Source organism: Gadus macrocephalus, chromosome 12, assembly GCF_031168955.1.
Source record: "Gadus macrocephalus chromosome 12, ASM3116895v1".
NCBI lineage: Eukaryota > Metazoa > Chordata > Actinopteri > Gadiformes > Gadidae > Gadus > Gadus macrocephalus.
The window spans coordinates 22,213,031-22,237,167 of record NC_082393.1 but is presented as its reverse complement, the minus strand read 5'-3'; the positions used below and the strand labels follow the sequence as shown (position 1 = coordinate 22,237,167).

Below are 24,137 nucleotides of genomic sequence, written 5' to 3'. Positions count from 1 at the left end.
AAAAAATATTTCACAAATGGAGTCTCTTCCTTTTGTAAGATAGACACCATACAGCAAGATTCAACCAGAAAGCGATAGGAAATGGAGGAACTATCAAATTCTTCAGTCTTGTTGTTATTGAGATGACATGCTCTGTCCTGTCACATCATGTGACGTTTCAAAATGTCATGTGGCGGTCACATGTGTGGGAGGACAGTGGATGATTCCCAAGGAGAGGAGTAAGGCAAATGTACAGAGTGTGGTCTTATAACATGTTGGGAACCGAAGACTAGGATAAAATAATAAACAATTCTCTCTACCATCCGATAGTGAAACATTTCCCATGTAGAGTGAACAGACTCAACCCAACCCTTGATTGTATATAGAGTTATAGAGTATACCACAAAGGAGCTGGATAGCTCCTTAATTATAAGCTATGCAATGATACTGTGTGTGTGTGTGTGTGTGTGTGTGTGTGTACACTAGTAGTCTTGTCCTGTCTCTGACATTAGAGGGTGGACATGGCGCAGCTCAAGAGGCAGACTCCCAGACCGAGGTACTTTCAACAGTGGGCCACTAGAGGGCACTGAAGAACCACAGCAGACACAGAGTCATAGCACCACGAGAGGAAGCTAGAGGTACTTTGAATAGCTCGAAAAAATTATGAAACAAAAGCATGTGTACACACGACGTGTGTACAAACCGCAAAGTCGGAATGGTATAGCCCAAGAGTGAGGTATCCTTGACTGCCTGCCCTTAAACCTCCCTTCATCCTAAAAGGAAATATTTAAATGGCCAAGATGCTGTGGCCTACAATTTTCAGTTGTTGCAATACTGACTTCTTCTCAATAGGGAACGTGAAGATACGTCACGCTAAAGATCCTAAAGATCCACAGCACGAGCCCCCATCCTTCATACAGGCACACACAGCCCCTTGTTACTCAGTGGACAATTGATGTGGTCAACTGATTGGCGTGATGGGTAACAGGTGGGCAGCCCCCCCCCCCCCCCCATTGGTGCCAGCCGGGGTGCTGATCCAACAGCTTGGGGGGGTGCAGGGTGTCCCTGGGCATCAATGGCTCATCAATGGCCACAAAAGGACCACACTCTAACCGCCAGCCCCTTCTCTATGCCCACTCACGATGACCTTGGGGTACTGCTATTCCGTTGTTATATGTAGTATTTCTCATCTGGGATCAATAAAATATCAATGTTTTTGAGAGCAGAGCCTTTTGTCTGATATAGAATGGCCATATATAGAGGCTCTAGCAAAGCTTGAGAAATAATATGTTTGCTGGGGAGTTCATTTTAACAGAGCCACAGCATCCTCTAGAGGACAACAGGAATATTCTAATGTATATTTCATATGGGAAAGGAGATATAGGCAAATTTCTGCCCTAAAGAAAGCTATGTTTATCTAGAGAGGAAAAAAAGTGACTTCAATTCTGAATGTCGATTTTAATAGTTCCTTTTTTCTTTTATGTACAAAATATAATAATTATAAACCAATAAACAACAGAGGTACAATATATAAATTGCTTAAAAAGACAAAAAGGCAGTGTACTGTGGTGATACCGTTCCCCCTTTTCTGTTTTCACTATCAGAATCTTCCGCCAGTTAACAATGCAAACACAAAGACAAATGTTGACCTCACTGGGTTGGACCAAAAAGCAAACGGCAGCCATGTTTGTTTGTTCGTTGTTTGTGTGAACCCAGAATAAGGAAATAAATAGAAAGGGCTATGGAGGCTTGATGCCACTGAATTTGTGTCTTTAACAACAATTTGAAAAACAATAATTCCTTTAGGTTTGTAGTAGAGGCTAGAACATGCGTTTGTTTTTTACATGTGATAATCTTGCCATTCGTTCAGTCTAGCCTGGTCCACGAATCTAAACCTCCAGGAAGCGATATGCACTTATTTTGTTATGATGTTCCCGTCTGCTTTTTATTCCTGATCGTAGAGTGTATTATTTTTCAACTGGGGGACAGTAAAACAGATTATCAGCTGTTCAGCCAATGAGATTTTAACAAGTGGCTTTAGACACTTGTTGAACGGAGTAATTTTTGGGCCGGTTGAGAGATTAATTGTTAGATTCGTCCAATAGGAATCCAATATGACTTCATATCCAGCGTGACCATACAGAGCAAAGTAACCAATGCATTGCTAACAAGTGCATGGACTGGCTATTGTTGAGATAAAATAAGCTCTTTTTAAATGTTAATTAATCGTTGCCCTAAACGCAATGTCACAAGAATAAACGGAGCAAAGGGTTCATTTAAAAACGTTGGTATAGCCAAGAACCAGCAACGTTGTGTCGAGGACACTAGACTGCTTGATAAAAAGAAAAGGAAGATAAAAAAAGGAGTAAAAAGCAGTAAAGAAAGGAAAGCAATTGATCTAAACTGGGTAAGAGGCCACTTTCGGTGATGCTTCATCGACTTCATAACTTTAGCTTCACTATACATTCACACAGGCATTAACCTGTCGTCCAATTGGCTTATTGAATTTTGAAGAGGTTGAGTATAAACACATAGTACCTGACTGATCACTTAGGCGATAAGAATTTAAATTTTTGTACTTAAGCATATAATCATATATATTTATATATAAAAAAAGTTGTGGTCAACATTTGCTATGATGTTCTAACCAGTTGGTGGACGGTGATCAACTTTGTTCATTATGCTTGCCGACAGTGAGTACACACTATTCTGTTCACCATCCCAGTACCTGCAGTCAAAACGTCCAGCCAGTGAAGAGCAGTAAACTAATGTAGTCTCCAATAGCAGCCCAAAGTTACTGATTGACAGGTCCGTCCACTAATGGGTGGACGGGGGAAGGCCGGTCAATGTGCTTCTGTTCTTAGTTCAGTTCATAGGGAGCAAGAATTACCTCCCAGGACTCGGGGAGTGGGAAACTCTTTCACCCCAGACATCGGACAGTTCAGAGTGGACAATGCCCCTCCTGTCTTGAACAAAATATACAAAAGAAAATTTAAGGAAACTCGAGATCAGTTCTCCATACAACCTCAGGAAGAAGTTCTCCGTCTGCCCTTGGTTTGACTGGGATCCATTTCCGCCCCTTCACTGGACGATTCACTGGCCTATGAAACTGCTGGAGGTCCTACAGTCTGTGGTGAAGGGTGGTGCTGTGGCCGGTGCAGGTGGGTCGGCATGGAGCTGGCCTAAGTCCCTGCCTGCAGCCCCTGGATCGGGCCATTATCACGGTCTGTGGGGGGGGGGAGGGGATGCCCTCTGGACTGGGACGACCCAGAAGCTCAGTGCTCTTTGGAAAGGGGGGTACAGTGGAACGCTTGGGGTGTTGGTAGGTTGGGATGTCGAACACAGCTGCCGCCTGGGTCAGAACCCATGGGGTGATCCGTGGATGGAAGAGGAGAGTAGGGGGGAGAAGGGATGGCTGAGGAGACGGCCGTCCATCACAAGGAGCCCCGACTCACCGCCTGGCAACGAGACACAAAGACAGTCTGTAAAACAATCTCTGCACCTTGGCGGGGTATGTTTACAGAAAGAAATACAATCAATACTTGACATCTGGATTAAAAAAATGAAGATCAACATTAGCTGCCAGAGTGCACATTTTAAGAAGTGCAACAGACACCAATACTATAAAATAAATTCTTTCGAGGATCGTTTTGGGCAAAGCTGCTTGTTGGCATTTGAATAAGTATGCTACACTAAGCTTGTTTCAAAGTCAAACTGAAAAAAAAAACATAAAAAACGCTTATGTAATTGCAAACGGTTGTAAAGGGATTTACACAGAAAACAAGTTTGTTGGGACTTTCAGTGTGATTCATGCCCTAAAAAAGATATTGAGAAGCAGCAAGATGATTCTTCTACCAACCCCCATTGAGGCTTAATGGGAACCATTAACACTTCTCCAAGCACTTAGTGTTGAACTCTCAGTAGCTTTGGTGAGATGCAGAACCAGAACTTCAGTTCATAAGGAGAATTATGGATCAGAGGTTGAATATCTGATGACTTATGGGTAATGTACATCTCCACATTTCCATCAGCTTAATTGGCCTGTGTCCTTGCACTGGAAATTCCAGGTATGTTTGTTAATTGCCTCTGAATAATTAAGCAGGGGCATTTATCCAATGTGTCGGATCTTAATAATCATTAATGCAGGTAGGGGTGAGGTATTTTGCATTGTGGTACTACTACACTATTATGATTGTTACATTACAAGGTAAATCATGGGACTGGCTTTAAGGCTGATGATAGGAAACTGTTGTGGCTTTAACGGCAGAGATATTTATCTTGATCCTTCTTCATAAAATAAAAAGGAATCTGTTCTTTATATTACTCTTGCACATGTTAAGCTGTGAATACAAACAATGTCATTTTTATTTTGTTGTAACGTTGTTTAATATTTTTTTAATGTAATTATTTTTTGTTTGATTGTCGGCTGCCGTGACAACAAAACATCCCCATAGGAAGAATAAAGTGAGAATCGCTCTGTCTACAAGGGGGCTCATGGTGATCTCCATTTTGTTTCCCTCCCCTTTCTCAGCCGTGTGGGTTACCTGCGCCTGCGTTCTGGGGCCGAGCTCACGACTTTAACAGAAAGCGAGGAGTTCTTCTGCGCCTCGGGCGACCCTCCTCCTCTACAGACACACACACACACACACACACACACACACACACACACACACACACACACACACACACACACACACACACACACACACACACACACACACACACACACACACACACACACACACACACACACACACACACAAAATGGGAACATTTAGAATGCTTTAAAATCATTATAAAATGAGGCAAAAACAAAAGACTTCCAAACACATGTACTCTGACGGGGAACCTCCACATACACCCATGGATTCTGGAGTGGGCATGGCCAGCGTTTCACAGAGTGTTGACTTGTATGGAGATGATGTGGTTGTGAAATGCTATGCAAACATATTCAGTCAGGAGAGAGATCACCCTGATGGCGCCTGAACACAGGAGGCAACACCACTTTTTGACTAGCTAATGCAGTGGCGGTCACCTCGACCCACAAAATTAAGCTAAAACTAATCTCGGAATAAATGTTTTTTTTTTTTCCAAAGACGAAACTGAAACGAAACATTCCTAAAGTGCACCAGGATAAGGGTCACCCGGTCATTGTGATTTGGCGGTTGTAGAGATAAGAGGTTAAGTTGACACTCCTTTGGATTATTGGAGTAAGGTTGACACTCAACTTTAGTTCATATCTAATTAATACACATTAATAGTGTACAAGTAAACCAACGCAGTGCTTCATGAGAAACCAAACTCTAACCTGTGGCTCATCTCAGGGAACACATTGCTAAACTGTTACTCTACTTGTTGCAGTTGTTATTGTTGTTGTTAGTTGTGGGAATACGTTATCTCCTCCATTGAACGGTGCTAAGGTCAAGCGGTCGGGTGCATTGCAGACATGAGGTTTGCAGCTCAGTGCTCTGCCTTGTCCAGTCGAGATGCTTGTGCAAAAAAGTCTGCCGAGTTGATTCTGGCATGAATTACAGTGACACAACTGAAAGCTAAAAATACACCATTGGTTGGAGTAAAATTAAGAAATAGCTTGATTTTATAATTAACCATAAAGGAACACTATACAAACATAATTTATTTATTGAATAGCTCCTAAATCTTCTGTTCACACACATATACATGAATCAATAAATGATAAAGGTCAAAGTAATATATTATAGTCAATACAGGACATAGTGCCTAAAGCCTTGCCTGTAACACCCGTAAATACCCACTGGGCCATTCCTACCAAAAAAATACATCTGTTTTCCCCAACCTATTACCAAGAATTCTGGTATACATTACATATCTGCATTGGCATCAAAGCATTTGTCCAATCACGTTTCTCAAGGCGCAGCCCTACCATAAGCACTTTCCAACTTATTGAAAACCCATGTCACGCACCGGCCTCCGGTTTTATGCGGACGCTTCTTGAAAGACGTTCTAAAAATGCCGTCTGACTTCCGTTTGTTAGAGCCTCTAAGCGCAATGGAAAACCCTTCAATGCTGCAATACTGCAATCAATCTTTCCAAACACCATGTCACACTTTACATCTGAAACACATTAGGGTTCGTCCTTGGCTGATCCCGCTCAATCTCTTTACTTGTGCTGAAGAGGGTGGCTGAGGACCCTACCTGGTGTGTCGGGGCGTTGTGCCGTCGACGGGGCGAGGTTCATCCTCTGTGCTCTGAGGGGTTTGTGGGAGGAAGCTTTGGCGTTACCGTGGCCCTCTAGCGGCCCGAGGTCCTCGTACTGATCCGCATCCTCCCTGTGAGAACGACATGGGGTGGGGAGCAGGACCAGCTTGTAACATTACTTTGTAGATAACAATTTGAAAGCGATTTACAGGCATACTCGGAGGGCAAATGGAGGACAAAAGTTGAATTAACGAAACAAAAGCTGCCATTAATTTAAAAAAAAAAAGAGCTCCAGTGCGTTATAGATAATCAGAAAGAAAAGGTATTCTTTAATCATAGTTATGAAAGTCAAGTGCGTAATAGTTAGGCACTTGAGTAGAAAACGAGACACACTCTAACCGCAACACAAGTGCTACAAACGAGGAAGTTGGTTTACGACCAATAAATTAAAAAACTCTGGTCGTTACGTCCTACAGTTCATCGTTATATTATGAACAAACTAATTGACCTAGAGGATCAATTTGTTCTGGGTTGAAGCTTTGTCATTCATCAACTTGCAAAAATCCCCTCAAAGAAAACACAAAACCAAAAAAGTGATGGATTTGTTTCAGCAAAACTACGGTAGTTAAAAGCGTCAAGTAGGCCAATTATATTATATATTAGTCAACCAGACAGGAAAACCAAAATAAATTTAGAAACAGAAGAACAGTTTTTCCACCGTCTAACCACCAGACCTCAGCAGAAAACAGTTCTCTAAACCAGCAGTAATGGCTGCTCTGATCATAAAAACCGCCCTCACGCCAAATACTCAGAATGGGAGTGACTGGTCGTCATTTGATATGACTATAGACTGACGACTCAAAGACCAATCTGGTCTCAGATGTGTAGAATTTGCTGAATTAAAATGCACAATATAGTTTATAATCCCCAATATCGGAGGACAGTCATATCTACACTGTTTCAAGACAAATTCTCAGAAGAAGTCCAGACTGATTGTTCAGACTGATGTGTCCCGTCATAAAAAATAGATGTGGACAATTTTGAGGGTGGGATGAGGTTTATCAAATATTTTGCTGGTGATTTATAAAAAGGTAAAAAAATGTTAAGTGTAATTGATTCACTATTGGTTTCTGATGAATTCACTCCACTGAGTGTACTATATACACTGTGTTTCATAAAATAAAAAAGGTGTCCTTCTGGTCGAATAGCACAAATTTAAATTACCAATGTTGATGCTGTTTTTTTTTTCCCATTGCATGTTTCCTAGACGGGGTCGTTGAAGTGAACCCAGATTCTGTCGGTCTGGTGTGCAGCGTGACTCACATGTTCCCGGACTGCAGGGTGAACTTCCTGCGGCCCATCTTGGGGGCCGGTTGTGTGAAGCACTCGTGGCGTTCAGACTTCTTCCACAGGTAGTAGTACTGCACACACTCCCCCACCGAGCGCGTCCGTACCTGCGGCAGAAGAAAGGAACAAAAAAAACGAGAATTCAGCCACCAAACCAGTCTCTAATGAAGTTTATGGTAAGGTGGTGACATTTTTACATTTAGGGCCTTTAGCAGATGCATTTATCCAAAGCGACTTACAATAAGAACATTTTTCAGAAGAAAGTAAAACAATATATCGCTGGTGCTACAGTAAAGGATGTTCATAGAACAAAGTGTCAAGCACTAACAATTATTAGGCTAACCCATTCCTCGTATACAAAAAAGACAGCTAGGATAAGATAATACACAATGCTAAGTACTATTTTTAAGTGCAAGGACGTACAACATACAATAAATGCGTACATTAGGTGCCAGACATGATGACATACTAGCACCACAGGTCAGATTCCAGACACAACATCCACCTCGTAGGTTCTGAACACAGTCTCAGAAACAAAAACGTTGAGTTCTCGGGGCATATGTTCCACCATGGGTTAATGTTTGCGTATTTTAGATTGGTGCAGCCTCCAGCCCATATTCTGGTTCACCAAACTGCTGAACAGGACAGTAGATTAAAATCAACCTGGTCTCACAGGAATCCGTGAAATGACTACGGACGAATAACTCGAAATCCGTGGACACATCATGGAAACACGCAGATTTCCGTGAAGTGGCCACGGAATTCGCTCCAATGCCAGTTAATGACGCTGATGTTCCGTGGCTCACACACGGATCCCCGTTTCAACGAGCGAGTCGACCACGGGGGCTTAACTCAAAACCCGGGGTGGTCTCACTGAAACACTTAAATTGTCCTTGTTGTGTCCACAGAAGTTGCTCCAATGCAAGTAAATGACAATGATATTCCGTGGCACACACACAGATTCCCGTTTCAATCTGTGTGTGTGCTCCCGTTTCAATCTGTGTGTGTGCCACATTTGACCACAGCGGGGGCTTAACGCAAAATCCGTGGTGGTCTGACGGAATCACTTCAATTGTCTCCGATGTGGCCACGGAATTTGCTCCAATGCAAGTAAATGACACTGTTATTCCGTGGCTTACACACGGATATCGGCGTGTTTCCGTGATGCGGCCACGGATTTCGAGTTAAGCGTCCGACCGTAGTCATTTCACGGATTCCTGTGAGACCATGTTGATTAAAATAGACACACAGGGCATCCTTGCTCTGCCATTCACCCCGCAGGCGAGCTAACGCATGTTGACCCTGGCCTCCAGAACACGAGGGGGCTCACCTTATTGGCCTGTATGAGGTTGAAGTTCTTCCCGTAGGCCCGGTAGCCCTGCTGGAAACCCAGACCCTCCTCCTCACTCCAGGAGCACAGCTCATCTGCACACACACACACACACACACACACACACACACACACACACACACACACACACACACACACACACACACACACACACACACACACACACACACACACACACACACACACACACACACACACACACACTTCAGTTTTTCTGATTTTAAATATTTAGTAGTTAATAGTTTCAATACATTTTCAATAAGTACAGCTCTAAAAAAAGTTGAATTCAAATTGAAACATTTCGTAGCCACGGATATGGAAATGTGCATTTCAATTTATTAATCAACCTTAATTTATTAAAGTTGTCGTCTCCTGAGATGGTAGCAGCCGTGTCAATCGGTTTTCAATCCGGGGTTAACGTTTGCTTTTGTCTTGTTGTACAAATGGTTATTTTGATATAAACAGAAACAGAAATATACTTGCCATTGAACACTTTCACATTAAAATGTAATCTTCTTAGGGCTTCTTCTGCATTGAAGTTGCATTTCACCAGTTCATAGAGGGCCTGAATGTAAACAGTTAAAATAAATTACAACATATCTTTTCAAAATGACATTTCAAGGCGATGAGCATAAAACTACATGTGTAACATACAATAATGAAAATTATTATTAGTGCCATATATTTTTTAACCCATATTCAACGAAGTACGCAAACCTTAAAAATTTGATAAAGAAGAAACCCTAAAATCAAAAGAGCAACATTCCCATGGTCAGCCTAGCTGCTTTACCTCCTTGGCTACTGTTGCCCGGGGCTACACACTACTCCTTTACATTCACTAAATACTCCTTCGGGAGTGGTCCCTAAGTCGAACAACTAGCTTGCAGTATGCAGTAAGCCAGGGGTTCCCTAGCCCCTAATTCACACCAAAACCCGTCACTTAGTAAGCGTCAAACGCTTCTTATGGACTTCTATAACGTTTAGATTCAGTTGTGAAAAAGTGTCTTCCAAGCGCAGTTAATGACAAACATTTCTGTTTTAAAAATGTGTATTTATGATAATAAATAATCATAAATAAATATTGATTTTATGATTGTTATTGTCTCATCCCATGGGGCAGTGCTCTGAATGAAACAACTTAAGTAGGCTGCAGTTCACTTACCGGCCAAAGGGGCCAGTAATGAGAACGATTCTCTGACCGATGCATAACTTCTTAAACCGAGGAAAGTAGACTCACTCTGTTTTAAAGAGGTAAAGACGGTACCTATAATAGACTTTACCGTTAAAAACAAGAGCAAAGACACAACACTGACGCTCCGCTTAAGTGAACATTTTGTGTGCATTCGGGTAAACACACTGTGTATAATCAGTGAAACATAATACACATCTGACCTTTTACATTTTACGGTCATCCCATGACCTACCCACAGCTTGAGAACCCTTGTGCGTCACGCTACCTGCTCGTTGTCGCGGAGGGTGTCCCGGTGTGCATTAGTGTAGGGCGCCACCTCCTGGCCGCTGGGGGCCAGGGCGCTGAGCAGGAATCCCTCCACCTCCTGTGGGGGCAGCACCCCGGGGCTCCACAGCAGCTGGTCGTCACCGTCATAGGCTGAAGACGGAGGGAGGGGGAGGGGAGAGGAGGAGAGGAAGAAGGGAGGGTTGGATCACGGTACACATGAGGAGATAAGGCAAGGCAAGGCAACTTTATTTATGTAGCACTTTTCATACACAAGCCAGACTCAAAGTGCTTCACATATAAACATTGTCATACAATAAAATAAAATAAGAATGTATGTTGTAGGGATGGGAGAAAGTGTATGAAAATAAACAGGAGGGGCCAATAGAGTGAGACATAATTATATTAAAAAGGGACGAAAAAATAAGGTGCAAAGATTCATCTTAGGTGGGATTGAAAAAAATACCAGTAAAACCCATTGGTGGTCTACGCAGGCACGAGCTCTTCTGTTATCTCGGCTGAGCCACTGCATGAGCCGCATGGTGAATGGGACGAGGGGAGGAGCCGTGTGGGGACTAGGTGTGAGTGGTGAGGGCTTACCTCGGCCCTGGGAGCCGTACGGGCTGAGTGGAGGGATCTGGGCCTGGTACATAGAGCCCACCATGATATCCTGGCAAGACAGAGTTGGTACGACAGTCATGAGCAAACCACAGAGGACAATGTGATTTGATGGATTTATTCATGATTATATAACCATGCATGCCATTTGGCTTTTTATTCAAAGCATCTTACGACACCCCAAGTGAGGGGGGGGGTCACATTAGGAATTGAACTGCTAACCCTGGCAGTGTTAATGCCATTCAGTGGGGTTTAGAGAGATTATTAAACGTGGGAGCTCCAGCGGTTTACCTTGCGTTCTCCATTGGAGGGAACGGAAGCACCATCTGAGTCTTCTTCTGAAGAGCCAGCGTCGGCCTGTTTGTCTCCACCTGAGAGACAGCATGTTGTTCACTCCGTTAACACCCAGACATCCCAGGGACAGCCATGATGTCATTTTTCGTACTTGCACAAATCAAGATGGGTATGTCAAGGCCAGTGACGGGTCTTAAAATGAAAAATATAGAGCAGGAATTTCTCCTGGCTGTATTTTTCCGCTGGGCCTCGAATAGGACCAATACCATTTCGGATTAGAAAATTGTATAGCGTTATTTCGCTTCCGTTCTGAAACTGACATGTTGCTTGGCTTTAAACAGGAACGCTGTGCTTGCTTATTTTATAACGTTAACAAATGTAAATGTTGTTTGGCCTTAAAGGGAAATTCCACAACAAGGAAACAGACAGTCCACATTCCATCGACTTCTCTATGCAGCTGGCCGAGTTAAAGTGCTCTCCTTGCTACACATGGTGAATTTGATTCAAGCAGCTTTTGCACCCCTAGGATGAAAGAAGGTGACCTATATCAGCACATGATCTGGTATAAGAAAGAGGTCTTCATCATCGGATTTACACTGATTTAGATATAGATAGAGATATAGATATCTATATAGATAATATTGGTAAACACACAGACAAAAAAAAAAGAAGAACGCAGAAACATTCCTCATAAGAAAGCCTATTACTTTTTTTTTTTTGTAAATAAGCGTTCAAAAGCCAGAGAAGGTGCCTGTAGCGAAGTTATACGACAGGATAGGGAAAGAGAAAGAGAGCGAGCAAGAGAGCTTGCGAGAGTGAGAGGATGTGACAATAACCAAAAACAGTAGTGTGAAAGTGAAAGAGAAAGTGTGCGCGTTACCTTGCAGTCGTCTCAGCAGATCAGAAGGGTTGGAAGTATAGGAGGGCGCAAGGTCTTCATCGGCCGACGGATCCTCTTCCTCGTCTCCTACAAACATGTCCTCGGTCACCTGAACCTGGGACAGGAAACAACAGTCAAAGCCGTCCTGTTGGTAAAATTTATAAAAGAGTGCAAGAGCAAGCAAACCCAATTTTTTTTCTTTTCATCGTGGTAATGGGTTTTATAGGATCGTCAACATAGTACCATGTCATTTCGTCACTGTTACTGATATAAGACCCCGATAAAAAAGGGGGCATTTCCTATGTTTTCGCAATTCTCCCCAACACCCTATGTAAACCTTCAACTCTGCTCCAAACGCAGATAGCGTTCACTTCGTCTGAGGGCCTTTTCCGAGGCATTCAAACGTCACGACCAAGCGGCAACGTCGGAGCGGCGAAGTGTGTGTGGATGGTTCGCTTTTTGCGCACTTGTAATATAACACCACAGTGCGTGTGGATGGTGAGGTTGCGTCTGAGCAGCAGTTTATTCAATGTAAACGTCCTACATCAAGAATAACGCTGGAATCACTAACATGCTATCCATTGGAGATCACAAGAACACTTTACGTTAATAAATTGCAGCCCCTGATGAAGGTAGAGGGATTTCCCCCTTTACAAGCCACATTGAAAGCTTGGCAAGACTGTAATAGATAAGAGTACAGAGGGTCATACTGTATAAGCAAAAACTCTCCTATAGCATTTAACCCTGATTTTCTAGCTCTCTCTCAAACAGACTTTCGAAATTGGTCACTTCATGGTCTGAAACTTTTTCGGACATGTTTGATGAAGATTCTAATTCCGTTAAATCCTTTACTGCTATTTGTGCAGAATATAAAATCCCCAGAACTGCAATACTTGCAGGTTCGTCATATTATTGTATCCTTATTTGAAAAGGGACAATTTAGACTCTATTCCACTGAGTTGGAACAATTTATTACCTCTTCTACTTCTGTTAAGGGGAAGATATCTCATTTGTATAGAATTTTGTCTGAAAGCTCTCAGAACTCATTTCCTCCTTTGAGAACAATTTGGGAACTAGAGCTTAAAAGGAAGTTCAGCGAAAAAGATTAGTTAACTTTGTGCACGGAATTTACTTCACCCTTGACTACAAACATTAAAGTGATTATACATTTTTTACATTTCTGTATAAATACTACATAACTCCAGTGAAGCTCAATAACTTTGATGATACAAACTCTCCTATGTGTAGCAAATGTGAAACTGAATTGGGACATTTATGCATCTATTTTGGCATTGTAAAGCCGTTTACTCCTTTTGGGAAAAGATTCATAAAGCAATTCAAGATATGTGTAATTGTACTTTTGAGCTATGTCCTATGCTATATTTGTTAAACTATGATGTGAAAAAAAAGTTTCCCTATACAAAGAAATGTGCGTTTACAATGCTTTCCTATTTTGCAAAAATATGTATATTAGTTACATGGATTTCCCAGTCAGGACCCACTATGGGTCAATGGCTGGAGCAGATAATATATTTGTTGCCTATTGAAGAAATCACAAGTAAACGGCATTCAAGACTGCAGGAATTCATATCCACATGGTCCTTAGTACTGAATTATATAGCGATTATAAAAAATACAAACCAAAATTGAATAATGGATAACCCACAGACTAGGGCAGTGTAGGAATTATTATTTCATTTATTTTATGTAGTTTTTTTTTTTTTCTCTTCTCTGTCCTGTGAACGCATTTAACTGTTGTGTCCCTACTGTTTTGTGTGATGTCGTATGGATGTGGTTAGGAGTATGTATGTGATATGTGCTAAATTGTGAAAAAATAAATAAAATAAAAAATAACGCTAGGGTATGAGGAGCATTTCATATACAACATCGCTCCTACACACAAAGGTACTAAAAAAGTATCATAAAGTTCAACTTTCGCGCAACCACTGGAAATATGGTAACGAAACATAGTTCCTCTTTCAATTCCGCGCAACGTTACTTTACCAGGGACAGATTTGACAGCGATACTTCTCAGACATTATGCTATTGCGCAAGCGCGCAGTAGTCCCTTCACAAGCTCTCATTCAACACCGTACGAGACAGACGCTGGTAGCGTGAAGCTGTCTCTGCATATCAGACATTGCTTCCGCAGGCGTTTTCCCAAAGCCAGTCCTTACGACAAAATGCCAGCGGTGGAACGAGATAACAAACGCCGTCACTGTTTACCTGTGTAAGGACATGGTTCCCTTTGAAAATGTCAATAGAAAGGGCTTTAAAGAGATGGTCAAAACACTTCATCCCAGGTACGCGTTACTTGCACGCACACACTTCAGCCAAATTGAGATGACAGAACTGTACGGCAAGGTCTGCAAGCAAGTGGTGAAACAAATACATACTATTAAAGGGATACTTCACCGGTGGAGATTTGAAGGTTAATAAAGTAAATAATCATATGTATTATAAATGTTAAAAAAAAAATTGAAATCGTTTCATCCTAGCCTGAGAAAAGGCAGAAAGTGTCTCTTTGCCTCAAAAGTAAAAAATCCTCCAACTACCACAGTGCATTGCGCTCACTGCACCGCCTTCCTGTTTTCGTTTGGAGGGGGAAGGACCCATGGTCCTAGCGAGAGTGTTAGCGCGAGCAAACTTTGTGTAAACATATCCCCGTGATACGTTGACTAGCATAGACTTCTGCCCTCGTTTTTTCAAACGCATCATTTGTATATTACTGTACCGCATAAAAACATTTGCTAATTACAGTATCTCAGCATATCAAGTATTTGTACTCAACTTTTCTCCCCAATTTAAATAAGTGTTTGTCTTATACAGTAGGCCTACTTTAGTATGACGGCACTTGGGTTAGTAAACAAATCACAACAACCAACATGAATTTGAAGTTTTATTCATGAAAAAATATGAACTATTTACAAAAATAAAACGTGTAGTGTGCGTTTGCTAGAGTCAAAATAGTCACAGCTCATCTTAAGCATCTACTGTCTCCTGGTAGCCACGGTACTGCCCATATTGTGCTGGGTAATTAGCTCTGATGGCCTGGACAACACAGGAAGCCGATACTGTCTAAGAAAGAAAGAGAACAACATTAGCAAAGCAAGATAAATTATGCCTTGAGTAGCCTATGATTACACAGACTTCAAGCTAACGTAACGTAGCCTATGATCTGCCAATAAGATCGGCTACTTTCGGATAGCTACATTGTCAGGTTCCCCGGGACTCAAAACTATTGTAGCCAATGTGTTAGTAAAAAAACAAACACTTACTCTATGCTCAGACGTCTGTTGCTCCCGGCGGGCTTTGGCTGGCGTTTCCAGTACACTTTCTGGGTCCGGAAATATGTATCCAATACCCAACTGTTCAGATGAGGCATAAAGCCTGGGGTGCGAAACTCCGGTGATTGACAACACACACGTCCTTGTCATCCTCCGATTCGATGATTTCTTCCGAAAGAAATTGGCACCGCTGGAATTCTCGGCAGCAGACAGACTCTTGTTCTGTGTCCATTGGCGCACAGTGAGAGCACAGGCACCGCCAATCCGCCCCCATCGAGCCATTGCAGGCTCCTCGTCTGCGGCAGGCAGGTCGTCTGCCTCGGTTATAGCGGCGGCAGCGTCAGCCGCCTCCTGTTCCTCCATAGCCCTCAGCTGCTCGTCACTATATTGTGGCTCATAAAGGTAGCCACAAACATCCGTTTCTACCATAACTTCTTCAAAATCCCAATCCTCCATTTTGTGTGTCTGCGTATTCAGTATCGTCGGCCATGTTTTCCGCAGGTGAAGTCTAACTCACTGGCACTGATCTGTGATAGGTCTGTTAGCGCATTAGGTCCCACCCCCTATGGGCGGGTTTGAAAGGGTGGGACTAGTGCTTGTAGTCTCAATAGAAATCCCCCCTCTTGTATTTCCTTCTGGCAATGAAAAATTTTGCTTCATTGCCAGAAAGAAGTGTAAGAGGTAAATACGTATTTCTCCCGTCTCGGGGGAAAATGAGATAGTGTTGCATGACCATTCAAAAATATGACTGGGTAACTAACAATACAAAGCTTAATGCAAATGGGTGGAGTGTTCCTTTAAACATCTGTGTTTTTCAGAGATGTAACTTGAATATTTTTTTTAATGCAGTTTTGCTCCCTTACCAGTATTTTACCCCTTCAGAAGCAATAATATCGTAATTTGAAGAAACAATTAACATAGGTACTGTGATACAATACCGATACCGCCTATGCCTCAAATCATACCTTGATATACTGCACATTTTAGTCCATACCGTACAGCCCTAATTTGAAGGAACTATCTTATGTTAAATTCGAGGGAAGCCAAGCTCCAGATATGCATGTACACGTCGGCTGGCAGAACCATCGATGCAAGCAACGGTGTAGGCAAGCAGAGGTAGGATTCAACCTTTACCTCTTCACTTATTAAAGACATGCCTCTGAAAAACAATTGACTGCTAGTCGCTTGGTATAAAAGGATCTGCTAAGTGATTAAATGGCAAATAAAGTACTATCAATTAATCGTTCTTCGATCCATACGTCGGTCACGGTCTGTAGGACACTGAAGATGTACAACAAGCTATCTTGTGCTTTAAAGGGTAAAATGTCGTTTTGCGTGTCGCTGTGGCCTACAGCGAAGGCCTAGGGTTGCTCTTCTCTTCGCCGGTTACCATCATGTGACGTTTGATTCATGTGTTTCCAAGGCCTTTATAGGACAAACGGTTACAGATAAAGCTGGGAACACATACAGCGCAAGACACACCAGTGGAGATCGCCTGAAGGTACATGGCCCACAGAAGACACACTAACGTCTGTTATTTTGTTCCCCAGGCTGCCATTTAGAAAACAACTCAACTTCTAAAGGATGTTTTACTATTGATAGAGCCTTATCACAGCATTTTATGCCATTTTAGGGCTAACTAAAAAGGTTTTGAAGAGAGTAGGCAGGTATCACCAAGTTGGACTATTTTGCAGTGGTGGGTGCGACCGCTCCTTAACCACTTCTTAAAACCCCTCACATTCCTCCGCACACTCAAACTTCAACACTGCCTACGCAAGGTCTCCCCTCCAAGGCTAGAGATGCATAGAGATGCCTTGCTCAGGGGACTTCAGCCAGGAACGTGCTGAAGAACAGAGAACCAGGGAACCTCCCGGTTGCAGGTTTGTCACATGCTCTACCTTCTGAGCAAAAGCAGGAGATGCTCTACCTTCTGAGCAAAAGCAGGAGACCCCCCCCCCCCCCCCCAAGCGTTGCTCACCTTGTCCAGTGTGATGTGGGGCAGGTGGCAGCCGTCCCTGCCTGGCTGTAGGAGCTGGCCCGGCACCTCGTAGCCGTACAGAGCCAGCAGCTCCTCCAGGGGAAGCTCGCTGGCCTTGAAGCACAAAGGAACACGGAGGAGGAACGGGTGGGCAGGATGGGAAGAGATAGAGGTCAATTGATTTACCAAGAGCAAGGTTACTATGACCTCTGGTAACACAGTAGAGCTTTGCCAGCAGTTAAAGCACGTTTATTCTAAGTAATAGAATAATTGTGAATAAAAGGTTATCCTTAAGTCAAAAAACTCCTGATATCTTTTAATTTCACATTTATTTTGACGGATTAGTCTCATTGAGGTTTAGCACTAAGTTTTACCAAAGTGACCTAGTTAAGAAAACGGGTCCATTTGAAATAGTAACTACTTAATGTACAACTACATGAGTTTTAACGAGCGTATTAGTTTCCAACTTTTAACTTCAACGGATATAATGTGACGTTGCGATGAACCGTGGCTTCATTTGGTCTACTTCATACCATATCTAGAGTTTAACAACGTCAAGACAACCATATTGAGCACCAAGTTAAGAGCCAAGAGCCAGCCTACTGTTTGGGACGGAGCTGCCATCTTCATGGGGAGAGGACGTGGCTGGAGCAGTTGGCGGTTCTCCAAGTCCTCTACGGCAGTCTGTGTGGACCCCTGTTGCTGTGACTGCTGCTTGTGGCCCTCATCGCTGGATCTCCACACCCTCGCTAGGCCATACGGACCACACTCAGGCCGTGAACCCATTTAACCTTCTACGGGCCACACACACACAAACACACAGTTGATATTTTGAAACATCCTTAAATGTTAGTAGCATTTGGCCACTAATGATTCAAAACAAACAAAACAAGTGTGAAGTTAAAGAAGTATATTGCGGGGTAAACATGAGAAGTACAGCACACTTCAACAGGTGTACATGTATGTGCGTGAACAGAAGTGGGGTGGTTGATCTTTGCTCGTTTCATCATAGATCGGCTGACGTTTTCTGACACCTATCGACGAGGGCCACTCTTAGCCTAATCGGCAGGCATCGCAATGCGTTATTTTATGCGTTAAAAAGTAGGTTGAACTTAACTTTTAAAAGTTATAAAACTTGTACGGCAAGAAAAACGACAGACGAAAGCAAACACTGAAGACACAGGAGACATTATAGCTGGCTAGTTTTTTTGCAAACGACCGAAGGAGACGTCTAGACTCACTGACGTCTACACACCCGGGAACCGACGCTTCAACCACTTTCCCAAAATACCCGATCGCTAGAACGACCATACCGATCAAAGCGTGCTTTAAAAACTAAAAGTTAAAAGCGTAAAAAGTTGAAAAGTCGAGTGTTTCTCGCCCACCCCCACGTCTCACCCCGCCCAGTGGCGCTTTCCTGTAACTCGGGTGCTGAACGCTCCTTCCTCTCTCTCTGACTCACTACAAGTGGCTGGAGTAGGAAATAGTCTTTTCGTGCACATCCGAACAGGCCGGCAGAATAGTTTGGTCGGCTAAAAAGTCTGACATCGTTCTTAAAACTTCAACTAGCCGCTTTGATACCACAGAGCACGTCAGAAATAGTTCAGCGCCACTTTATATCCATCAGCCTTTACTGTTTTAACGCCCAGGCGAAGGGGAATGAGTGTTTAAAGCGACGAACGCGGAGTGCGGCGGTACGATACACAGAGAGAGCGAGAGAGAGCTTCTCCCCTATTTATACTTCCCCGCTCGCTCTCACACAAAGTTGACCAGCGGAGAGACGGATCGACCCGCGAGGCAGGATCGATGTTGACGTCGCGATTCGTGATAAAAAACGGCTCGCTTTCTTTCTCGTTCGCTCATTGCATTCCTCATTTTGCTCACTTACTTACCTCCGCCATTCCTTTTCTGCGCAGGCTTGCAGTATTGCCCGGATGTTGTAGATCTGCTCTCTGTACAGCTCGGGGTTATTGCAGTAACGTTCGAGCCCTGCAACTGCAATTGTTTTTCTCTGTACCACAAACTACAGCAACGCACAACGTAGGCAAAAAAAAACACACATGCAAAAAATACATAAGGGTTTTATCTCGATACTTTTGATTCACCCCACGTGATGCGTGTCAACGGCGTGTGACGACCATGACCCACTGCCCAACTTTATTTCTCAAGTTTTCCTGTGCCTGTACATTTTTGTGACATAGCTACTATAATAGTCGATGATATGATACAATTAAATAATGGTGCATACCGCATCGTTTATTATTTGCGGGTAGGATGCAGTACAATAAATAAAAGGCTGAATAATGAAAGAAACATGATAAGATTCTAAATGAATGAATTTGAAATAAGGCTGAAAGAATTTTTGTATTTTCTCAATATCTCGTGACAACAATATTTTAAGAAGACAGTGATTGAGAGAAACAGTTTGTTGTCACTATCAAGAGATCACGTGATATTTTCCAATACACGAGGGGAACTATACAGTGCTACAGTGTCTTCCATGGAATGATGGTCGATGTGACGTATAGGCCTATAGATCATGGCTCCTATGTAAACTTTGGGCGGGGACAAGCCCTGGCCAAAACAGATAAAGACGCCTAGCAGTGCAGCATACATGATCTTTATCTCTTTCAAGAGACCACCAAAAAAATAAATTTGTAAAAATGAACGTTATATTATGTATTATGTAGGCTTGTTTGTATGTGAGTGGTTTAAAATTCGGTTGCATACATAGCATAAAACACAAATAAAGCTTCTCCATTATGTAATGTGTAGTGTATCGAAACCAAAACAGTGTGTGGTTTTGATATTTCTGCATTACAATGTATAAACATTCTTTGGAACTATTTCTAGATAAAGTGATAGGGCTGAATTAGCGTAACAAAGATGGGTGATATGCCCTAATCACTGCTCCAATTCAACAATATAAACCAAGCCCGGAACAACAGCTTTTAATAATTATCCCTTAAGGACAATTAAGACTCCAAACCACAAAGTGCCGTAAAATTTTAAGAATGACTTTCTTAATTGTGCTGACCTAGAAAGCATGGAAGGAGCTGCTGCCCATAGAGTATATTACACACATGGCATTCCATTGGTATACCAAAATGTATACAAATGTTGAGAAATAAACTCACTCACTCACTCACACACACACACACACACACACGCACGCGTGCACGCACACACACACACGCGCACGCACACACACACACACACACGCACACACACACACACACACACACACACACACACACACACACACACACACACACACACACACACACACACACACACACACACACACACACAAACACTCAAACCCAAAAAAATGGGAGCAAAGATAAACATGAATTTAAGTGATGGATTCCTTTATTCATCCTGATTAGCCAGTAAGTACATTGCTCTGCAAAATTCACTTTAAAAATCCCAATGGGAAGCAATTCAGCAGTACAGACAAACCACAAAGCACCTCCATAGACCTCATACTAGGCCTTGGTCTGACACGGTCCTTCTTGGGTCACTCTGCGCGGGTGCAGAGATGATTGCCTCATTGGTACTCCACCAGGGCCGGGGTAAAGAGTCTCAATGGAGCCGGCATGGGATGGGCGTCACAAGCTGCAGTCTGAGTCCTCTGCTCATGAAGGGCTTCTTTGATTAGTGGTAGTACTTCTTCAGGGTTGTTCTGTGTTCACTTCACTTCAAAGGGGGGCACGGAGACATCCATTCACCACCGACGAATTAATTCGACACAACAATGGGGCAGGTTTATATGGGTGAGGAAGAACCAAACCTTCCTTCCACTTTAATCACTGTTGAGTCAATTAGGGAGTGCAGTTTATTGCCCCCAACCCTACCCCCAGTGAATGGTGTTCATTGAGTGTCCTGGGAGCCCCTAACTAAGCTCCTTATATTTGTATGGAAGTCAATTAGTTATTATTTATTTGAAATCTAAAAGGAACACCAATTAGAAGCATGTAATGCTGTTCATATTTGCCTATTTTTTCTTTCTTGATAAGGACAGTTCGGCAGAATTCCAATTACGAAAATTTAGAACTAATGGGACAGACTCAAATAATCAAAAAGATAAATACTTGATTAATCTGTGTGTGTGTGTGTGTGTGTGTGTGTGTGTGTGTGTGTGTGTGTGTGTGTGTGTGTGTGTGTGTGTGTGTGTGTGTGTGTGTGTGTGTGTGTGTGTGTGTGTGTGTGTGTGTGTGTGTGTGTGTGTGTGTGCACGTGTGTTTTATTCTGACGACTAAAGTAGGTAGACTAGGATGTTCTTTAGTACAGTGGTCTAGTCTCCTGTAGAGGGCGCTCTATACTTTGTTTTAAAACTGTGAACGCTTATACTTTGGTTACAGTGAAACTAATCCCTTTTCGATCCATCAAAGAAAACTTGGAATTGGGTAAAAAATGTAAAGTTCTAAAATTGTCCGACACCAGTTATCGATATACAAGTTTCATTCAAATCAAATGTGTGAATCAATACACATCTGCAATTGATACGGATAGAAGGAGGATGCAGTGATGTATTAGGTCCACACAGGGTGAACAACCAATAGGAAAACCAATTCTCTTCTCACTTTTAACAATTGCTACAGACTAACATACATAATTACATGACCCAACAAGGTGATTATACAAGTGCACTAACTAATTTAAGTAGATGGTAGTCGTCGTTGATGAGTCAACACAGGATTGTTTTATCACAATCCTCACGCAACATATATAGTAATGAGGATGCAAAATTCGGCCACAGACTTGCACCATATGTGTGTGTTATATTGATTGTTTTGATTTCATCATCAGAAAGGCTCAAAGAAAGATTAATTCATAGAGAACAAAGAAAGATCTAGAAAGTATGAATTTCTCCATTTACAATTATATGTAGATTATGTAGTTGCTTATAATGTGAAACGTGAGACACGACCTCTGCATATAGAGAGCTGTACAACGAACCCCCACAAGGGGGCAATAGCCTACTACTCCTGGCCAAAGGGTTTACTCAGTGCTCGAAAGGTGACAGTTTGTGATTTCTGAGGATTTACATTCTGTAAAGTTTTTCTGCCAACGGTCAGATAACTGGATGACTTTGAACAAGGTTCCTTTCAGCACTGTTGTTCTATGAGGAGAGAGCTTCCTATCCTGTTGTTCAACAAGGCTATCTCTTTTCATTTTTCTGTTTTTGGGAAGTTTTAATGATTGAATTTGTATTTAGTTAGCTTTCGGAATTCCTTCTCTACTAATGCAAACCACACCAATGGACTTCCAAATGGGGAAGATTGGGAATAAAATGACTCGTAATTAGCGTGTTATCTTTGGAATGCATTCTATCTCTCCCAGGATGTCACTACGTCTGTCTGTCTGACTTTCCTCTGCCTCTCTCTCCCTCTCCCTCTCCCTCTCCCTCTCCCTCTCTCCCTCTTCCCCCCCCCCCCCCCCCTCTCTCTCTCTCTCTCTCTCGTCTTCTCTCTCTCTCTCTCTCTCTCTCTCCCCCTCCCCCCCCTCTCTCTCTCTCTCTCTCTCTCTCTCTCTCTCTCTCTCTCTCTCTCTCTTCTCTCTCTCTCTCTCTCTCTCTCTCTCTCTCTCTCTCTCTCTCTCTCTCTCTCTCTTTCACACTCTCTCTCCACCCCTACCCGGCTGTCTGTCTGGCTGTCTGTCTGTCTGTCTGGCTGTCTGGCTGTCCTGTCTGGTATTCTAACACTACTTCCCCATACACACAACCACCTCCCCTGTCCGCCCAGTATAAACAGGATGTTTGCACTTCTCCAGGGCTGCCAGTGGCCTACCACCAGTACAATGCTGTGTAGGTGATGATAGCGGTCCTCTCTCTCTCTCACTCTCTCTCTCCCTCTCTCGCCCTCTCGCTCTCTCGCTCTCTTCCTCTCTTCCTCTCTCTCTCCCTCTCTCTCTTCCTCTCTCTCCCCCAGCTCCAGCACACACAGAGCAGATTAACTGGGATTTAGAACTTCCATTCCACTGAGCCAACACAGCAACGGACAGAAAAACACGAGAGTTCACCCCTGCTTGCAGTCCCGCAGACCCCTCCATACACCCTCCACACTCGGACCCCATGCCCATGTCGAGTCCCACGCTGCACTGCTCTCTCTCCTCAGACGCAAAATAACATTCTAGGGCTATTTCGCGCTTTCCCCTGGCAATTCCATTGGACACAGAGAACAGCGTTACAATCCGCATTGTTCTTCTATTCCCTTATGATCGCTGCTTCCGCTTACAGTAGAAGGTGTGAGTGTAACAAAGACCTCTACTTTAAAAGTCAACTCGTACCCCTGAATGTTTAGTAGCTTTTCCTTGCCTTTATTTTACCAGGTATGTTTTACAAGAAAGGAAAAATAGCTGTCATTAAATACACTGCACAAAGATTCATGTTCTGTCATGATATGACACATATTGCACTTGTGTCATATCACATATGCTCATTTTGAAATCCCCTTACACTCTTATACTAAACTATGCAATGTGCAATACATATTGCATTTCGATATGAAATGCTGAAATGGTTTCTGAGCAGCACGGGGGGACCAGAGTCGAGGGGATCGCTCCTTCAGCTGGCGTACCGAGACGAGAGCCAGCTCCTCCACTTCAGATGTTTTCTGGATAAGGAAAATAAAATGGTAAACACAGATTAAACAAAGTTCGCCATGACAACTACAGCTAAGTGGAAATATTTTGTTGCGGATTGCAATGACGATCTCACAACATGCCATTAACGTGTTTTCCATATTAGGCCTAGCGTGTTGTGGCCG

The 24,137-nt window shown here is 42.9% G+C and overlaps 1 protein-coding gene and 1 long non-coding RNA gene across 4 annotated transcripts; both read right to left on the bottom strand.

Moving 5' to 3' along the window:
• Positions 1-1,422: 1,422 nt before the first annotated feature.
• Positions 1,423-19,414, bottom strand: mier2 (mesoderm induction early response 1, family member 2). 3 transcript variants are annotated; one of them, XM_060067466.1, is made up of 13 exons: positions 19,260-19,414; positions 17,971-18,161; positions 17,368-17,481; positions 12,103-12,217; positions 11,220-11,299; positions 10,911-10,980; positions 10,312-10,463; positions 9,338-9,419; positions 8,834-8,928; positions 7,480-7,610; positions 6,154-6,287; positions 4,524-4,604; positions 1,423-3,437 (listed from the first exon to the last, which is right to left on the bottom strand). In XM_060067466.1, exons 2-12 carry the CDS (start codon positions 18,151-18,153, stop codon positions 4,549-4,551), a joined length of 1,212 nt encoding a protein of 403 aa, XP_059923449.1. In that variant the 5' UTR covers positions 18,154-18,161; positions 19,260-19,414; the 3' UTR covers positions 1,423-3,437; positions 4,524-4,548. The 3 variants fall into 3 exon arrangements, with proteins under 3 accessions (XP_059923449.1, XP_059923451.1, XP_059923450.1); XM_060067468.1 differs by having other exon boundaries at positions 19,256-19,279; XM_060067467.1 differs by lacking the exon at positions 19,260-19,414 and adding an exon at positions 18,402-19,245.
• Positions 14,990-17,302, bottom strand: LOC132469501 (uncharacterized). The gene is made up of 2 exons (XR_009528431.1): positions 15,381-17,302; positions 14,990-15,180 (listed from the first exon to the last, which is right to left on the bottom strand). It is a non-coding gene; the product is annotated as an uncharacterized LOC132469501 (long non-coding RNA).
• Positions 19,415-24,137: the final 4,723 nt, after the last annotated feature.